General features: G+C 62.8%; 1 protein-coding gene across 1 annotated transcript in view; it reads right to left on the minus strand.

Moving 5' to 3' along the window:
* Positions 1-6,800, minus strand: part of GRK2 (G protein-coupled receptor kinase 2) — an 18,486-nt gene that overhangs the window by 6,058 nt on the left and 5,628 nt on the right. Inside the window, 2 exon segments of the mRNA XM_007450442.1 lie at positions 1-14; positions 1,885-1,961. The exon segment at positions 1-14 is cut by the window's left edge and continues 9 nt beyond it. Coding sequence (XP_007450504.1) covers positions 1-14; positions 1,885-1,961 — 91 coding nt within the window.

Genomic DNA, 6,800 nt, shown 5'->3' on the forward strand with positions numbered 1-6,800 from the left:
GAAGAGCAGGTACCCTGAAAGCAAGCATTGTGCATCACACCGAGCCACACACCCCGCAGAGGCCTGCCCATCATGGAGGGTGGGGTGGGCTTGGGGCTTCCTGGGCAGAACTGGCCAAGGAGGTGGCAGAGGTGATCTCTGCCCCAGGCAGAGGCTGGGCAAGGTGGCCTCGGAGGCTGTCGCCAACCAAAGATTCTTGGATTCGGGGTCGGGGCGCCTGCATCTCTACCACTCTCAGAATCTGCTTCCTCAGATGATGGCTGGAAAGTGACAGTGCCCTGGTGAGGCAGAGGTGGGGAGTAGACTCTGGCGCCCGGGTCCCCCACTCTCTCACTGCAGTCTGGGGCCTGCAGCTCCTGAAGGAGGGCAACACACCCACCGGTCAGGCTGTGCAGGGGCAGTGAGATCCACCCGGCCCAGGCCAGGGCTGCTGCATTGGGGCAGGAAGGCAGCCTCCGGGTGGGGGGCGGGGGGGTGTCCCTCTCCCTCGGCCTTACACCCCCCTCTGTCATCTGGCTGATTTTCACAGCAGCCACGGAGGGCAGGTCCGGCTGGGGAAACCGAGACTCAGGGAGACCTGTCAGGCAGGCGGTGTGTGGCAGCATGAGTCGAACTCAGGGCCCTTCTGTCCAGTGGCAGGTCCTGGGAAGGACAGGCCAGAGAGTGTGGCCTTGGTGCAGGGGGCCTCACAGGGCATGGGCCTCTGGGGAAGGGAAGAGGTGAGACGGGCTGCAGGAAGGGCTCACGGGAGACCTTGCGTGGGCTAGGCCTCATCCTCCCCAGGGATGGGGCCCGGAAGCCTGGCCCCAGAGCAGCCCTGGAGGGCACAGCAGAAGGAAGGGTGGTCTCTACTCCCTCCAGCCCAACACGCGTGACCAGGCTCGAGCTGGGTGGCTTTCCACACCTCTTGGGGGTACCGTCCCCACTGCCTGGGCACCTCTGTCAGAGCTCACGGCCAGCATTTCCGGTAAGGGCAGACTGGCCTTTCGATAGTGTGCCTTTAGTAACTTGTGACCAGGGCTTCCCAGTGGGCCAGGGGCTTTCACTGCCACTGCCTCACCTGGCCCTCCAACAGTCTTGAGCAGCAGGGCTCCTGAGTCCTAGCTCCCAGGTGAGACTCAGAGAGGTGAAGCAATGTGCCAGGTCACACAGCACAGGCAGGGGACCCACACGACACAATGACTCGCTAAGCCTGACCTCCAACGCCCGATCCTGCCAGGCCGGGCCACTCCCATTTCAGAGCCAAGATCCCATTTTCCGGAGCTGTGTGTGGCCGAAGCCTGCTTCCCTGTGCCCCACCTCACCCTTCCCTGTGTGCCAGGTCCGTGGGGTGGACCCACGAAGCCTCTAAGACACGGGCACTGAGGACGAGGAACGGAGGGGCCGGCCAAAGCAGGCTGCTCACAAAGAGGGCCCGTGGGGGCGGCGGGGGGGGGGTGACCACAGCCTGGCGGGCGCCACAGGAAGGGCCCCGCCCCTTCCTGTCAGTTCTACCAACGGCCCCGAGCAGCTGTGCCTGCACCAAGGGGAAGCTGCAACTCTCAAAAACAAACCCCAAAGGAGGAACTTCCCTGGCGGCCCTGGGAGACTGCTGGCCCCGGCCCTTCAGGGGGCTCCGGGGCTGACAGCCAGGGGCTGGGAGGGCACTATGTCACCACCCTGCTGCCACGGGGCGGGGGGGGGGGGGGGGGAGCCGGTGCTGCCCTGCCCCCTACCCCAGTGGTTGGGAGGCCAAACCTCCTGGGAGAGGGGAGCACAGCCCAGTCAGCTGGGATGGGGGCAGGAAGGCAGCCCCGGCATCATCCTGCCCACAACCCCCCCAGGCCTGGGCAGCTGGACAAGTGGCAGAAGCCCCAGGGCCGGCAGAGCCCCCACCGTACTCACCCAGCTTCTGGGAGAAGACCTTCTCAAAGGTCACCTCGCCCCGGTCCTCCAGGTACTTCTGCATGACGCTGCGGATGCTGAAAGACACAGGGGCCGGGGTGACCTGGAGCCCCCAAGGCTCCTGACAGGCCTGCTGGCCCGGCTTCCCTGGAAGGTCGCTGCTTCCTCTCCCAGAATCCAGAGTGGGGGGCACTGCTGGTGGGTGTCATCGCTCCCTCCAAGAAGGCAGCCACCCCTGTTGGACCTGACCGTGGCCACACCAGAGGGACCTGAGCAATCCTGTGCCTGCCTACCAAGGCTCTGTCCCCCACAGCTAGGGTGACCAGCAGGTGGCTGCTCAGAAGCCTGGTCCCAGCGCTGCCTTGTCTGGCTTTAGGAACTTGGCCAAACCTCAAAAGCCAGGACTCACCCATCAGCAAATGATGGGTCACAAAAATATGGCCCATCCTGACAATGGGATACTACTTGGCCAGGAAATGGAGTGAATGCTGGTGTACGTGTGCGTCACGGTATGGATAAACCTAAGAGGATTCTGCTACGTGAACGGACAGTCACAAAAGGCCACATATTATATGATTCCATTTACACCACCTGTCCAGAACAGGCAAATCTACAGACAGAAAGCAGATTAGTGAGTGTCAGGCTGGAGAAGAAAAGGGGAATAACTTCTAATGGGCACAGGGTTTCTTTATAAGGTGATGGAAACATTCTGGAATCAGGTAGTGGTGAAGGTTGCACAACACATTAAATGTACTAAAATCCACTGAACTGTACACTTTAACATGATGAATTTTATGTTATGTGAATTATATCTCAATATTGAAAAAGAAAAGCCAAGCCTCAGCTCCTGTGTCCCTGATACCCGAAGTAAAAACCCCCTGCCCCTGGGTCACCTGGGAGGGCAGCAGAGCAGAGGCCACTGCTGTGACCACGGAAGTCCAAGCCCACACTCCCCGCCCCCGGCTATCTCCCCCAACTGCCGAGTGCTGTCTGGGAAAGCCACACCTGGCCACGCTTCACGCCTCAGTCACCTCTTGCTCAGTCACCTCTCCTTTCCTGGGCCACCTGCAGTCCCGCCCTGCCAACCAGCTGGGGTCCCATTTGGACCTCACTAGCCTGGGTTCCAGCTGCCCATACTGAGGGCCGTGCTGGGCAGTCACACCTGAGCCCGTGCGATGCTCACAGGCCTCAGGATACGTGGGGCTGCCAGCAGGCCACGGATGAAGAGGGCTCTGTGTGCCCCCCCTCTCTGTATCCCCGCACCCCTGTTGGAGCCCAGCACAGGGTCCTGCTGCCCATCACCTAGTGGAAGGTTCCATGCAACCCTGCCCCCGCAGGCAGGCCCTCGCAGTCCTGCAGTGGTGGTTCTGTGACATTAGACAGCATGAGACAAAGCCTGAGTGGGGCCCTGTCATCTGGAGGAGACTCAGGTAGGAAAGAATGTTCTGGGTCATTGGGAGAGGCCGTGTGGAGAAGGCAGAACCTCACTGGGTTCCTCAAATGCAAATAGGATGTCACAGGTGACAAAGCCCAGGGCAGGTGGGTGGGCATGGGGGCAGGCAGGGAAGACCCAGCCAGGGATGAGCCACGGGGCAGGGCGGAGGCTCAGCAGACAACACTTGGGAATCTCGGTCCAGGGCGGCAGGTGAGCGGGCAGACCCTGCTGGGGGCACCACAGGAGGAAGCCCAGGTAGCTGATGACACCGGGCCAGGAAGGAGGGGAAGAAACGAGGTGGGGTAGGAGCAGGCTCGTCTGTTGGATGGATGGATGGAAGGACAGAAGAAGAGCTGACGAGGCCAGCTGGGGGCCTTGAGGCCCCGGGCCCCATCAGAGAGGAGAGAAGGCTCCAGGCAGGGCCAGTGCAGCCAGCAGTCGCCGCCCAATCCCTGGCCTGGGCTCGCAGGCGGGGCGACTCCTGCCCTGTCCTGCTCAGCACTTTCCTTCTCAGGTGGTCTGGGTGGAGGCCCAGGCCCTCCCGGGCCCTTGTCCGCATTCAGGCCACGCAAGACAACATGGGAGTGTGCAGAGCCAGCGTGAGCAGTCCTGGAGCTGTGACCCCTCCCCCCAGACGCTCGGAGATGCCGTGACCTCCTCAGAAAACTGTCTCCAACAGGAAGAAGGGTGCCGATGACCTGGACAGCCCTCCTGTGTCGCCCTCCTGTGACTCCAGCCGACAAGAGAAGAGCCCCAGCTGAGGGCCAACGGCCCAGTGGCCCTGAACTACCACGTCAGAGCCGGTTCCCTCCCAGAAAGTGAGGACGCCCTCCACAACCGCAGGGACTCCAAGGCCGGGACGTGGCCCTCAGCCACGCTGGCACACTCTCCCCTCCTGGGGGGCCACACACCTGCTCACGTCCACCAGCCACCGTCAAGGACACATCTCCCTGGCCCCGTGGGACTCCCAGGGACTCAGGAGATGAGACCAGCCCCCAAGTCCCTCGTGCACTTCACACACATCAGAAGCTAAAATATCTGTGACACTGAGCAAGACACAGCCCCCACCCTGGGGCCTGCGGACTGGAGACAGGGAGCCCAGGGAGTCTGTGGGGCGCATTCTGCGCCGATCTCTCAGGGCTCCCAGCTCTGCGAGGGACAGCTTGGGGCCTCCCGTTCGGACAGGGAAACAGGCCGGGGGGTGTGCTGGGTGGAGCACAGCGGGGTGGGCCCAGTCCAAGGTAGCAAAGGCTCGGCAGGGTCACGAGACCAGGCAGCCGGGAGGTAGGGGTGTGGAGCCCGGGGACCCTGCGACGGCCAGATTTCTCCTGGGAGGTGGACAAAGCAATAAAGAGGGAAGAAATATCACAAGATGTAGATCTTCCATGGGGCTGGATGGTCAGAGGGAACGTCCAGACAGGCAGATGCAGGTGACAGGCAGGGTGACTCTGGCCTGTCAGATGACCCCACGGGGCAGCTGGGCATAGCCCCTGCAATAGTCACTGGGAAGCCCCCTGCCCCTGAACCAGCAAGACTGGCGCCAGCTCAGCCAAGGCGGCGCGATGGGAATGCCCAGCCCAGAGTAGTGCCACCACTTCCCGCCGCGGGCTCGTGGGCTGGACGTGGAAAGGCCGGGAAACGCGCTCGCAGAGGGCCTGCCTGCGAGAGAGCGGAGCCGCCAGCTCCTCTCCAGGCATGGCACCCGGCGCGGGCCTTCTGCCCTCCTGGGGGCTCTGCCACCGGCTCGGCCCAGGGTGCGGAGGAAAGGCCCGGGCTCCGCGTTGCTCAGCGGCCAGATCCTGCCTCCCTCGGAAGGCTGCACAGGGTGGATGGCCACAGCATTCTTCCCAGCCCGCAGCACTTCCACTTTCTTCCTTAAAAAGAAAAAAATGTTTTCTAAATAAAATAAACACCCCCCCCCAACCAAACACGAGGTCAGACTCAGCGGAATCCTTGAAGGAGAGGCCCCCAAGGCCGCAACGTTAGGGTTTCCTGTCCATTCCCACAGGGCTGGAGCCCAGGGAGCTGGCAGGTTAGACAAGTGTGTTATGGGGGATGCTCCCACCAGGGTGGCAAATACAGGCTGGCACAGGAGGCGGTGGCGGCCTCCTGGGCTGGGTCACCTTCATCTCCTACCCCCTCTCCCTGATACTGGCGGAGTCTGAGTGGCGAAGGGCCCAGAGCAGCATTCCTGTCCCCGCCCAGGTCAACAACTCTGATATCCAGCAGCACGTGGTCCCCAGATGGACTCCAGGTTGTCCGGAGAGCCCAGTATCTGCACCCTCCCCGCCCCAGCCCCACCCCCAGCCCCCGAAGGACCCAGCCCCTCCGGGGAACAGCCTCAGTGGCCTCAGTTGCTGCAGTCGGACAGGTGCCCAGGCCTGGGCTCCAAATGGCCCTCCCCACCTCCCTCCCTGAAGCCAGGCCAAGTCACAGACTTCAAATGTCCAGTTTCCCCACTTGTAAGATGAGGATGTCAGCAAATGCTGAATTGCCAACACTGAGCTGGCCACTGGAAAAGGAGGGGAGGACACAGCAAGAGGAGAGCGCAGGCCTGCTGCGAGGGCCGTCAGCTCCCTCCCTCTCCTGAAGGGAGCCCTCCTGCTGCAACCCCCAGCAAGCGCCTCCTTCTGGAATGTGATCAGAAGCTCCCCAGTCTTGCTGTGTCCTCAGAGGGTGGGGCTCTGACTGGCGAGCCCGCCCCGTGGCTGGGCCCACAAGCACCCCACCCCCGAGCCTGAGCCTGAGCAGCTGCCACTCCACTCTGCTCACAGACCAGCCTCAGGCACTCGTGCCATGCAGTCTGGGGGTCCCAGTGGGCAGAGCCCGATACCTGCCCTGCCAAAGGAGCAAGGGCCCCCTGGCAGGAGCTGCCCGGCCCCGCTGCCCGACAGCCAGGGCTGCTCACTCTGGCTCCAGCTGCTCTGAGGTGCAGGCCCAGCCTGACACCAGGGGAGAGAGCGCTTCCGCCCTCCCAGCCCAGAGCGTGGGCTGGGGTGATGGGACGGCAGGGAGGGGGTAAGGGCTGAAGGGGAGGACTTCCGGCACCTTCCGGCACCACATGGTTCAAAGGGAAAGCTAAGTCCTCCACTCTGTGGTGCACGGGCCTCACAGATGACACCCACTCAGGGTCACAAACCGTAGCTTGTATGGACCAGGAGGGACCGCAGGGTCAGAAGCAAACACACTCATCTCGATGGTGAGGAAATCAAGGCCAGAAGAAGCTGAGTAGCTCACCCTGAGTCCCAACCAAGTTAGTGGCAAGAAAATGTCCAGCCCTCCCTGAGAAAGGGCCTCCCACCAGGCAAGGGCCTACCCCAGCCTCTGCCGGAGAGCTGGGTGCAGAGTCCCAGGGGACCCTGGACTCTTGCCCTGCCTGCCTTGCCCTCCACCCACTGCCAGTGGCTGGGGGGGCCCATTAGGCTGGGGGCAACCTTGGCCGGCACCTGGCCGGCCAAGGGCCATGGTTCCTGTGCTCCCG

Source organism: Lipotes vexillifer, unplaced genomic scaffold, assembly GCF_000442215.2.
Source record: "Lipotes vexillifer unplaced genomic scaffold, Lipotes_vexillifer_v1.1 scaffold1477, whole genome shotgun sequence".
Lineage (NCBI taxonomy): Eukaryota > Metazoa > Chordata > Mammalia > Artiodactyla > Lipotidae > Lipotes > Lipotes vexillifer.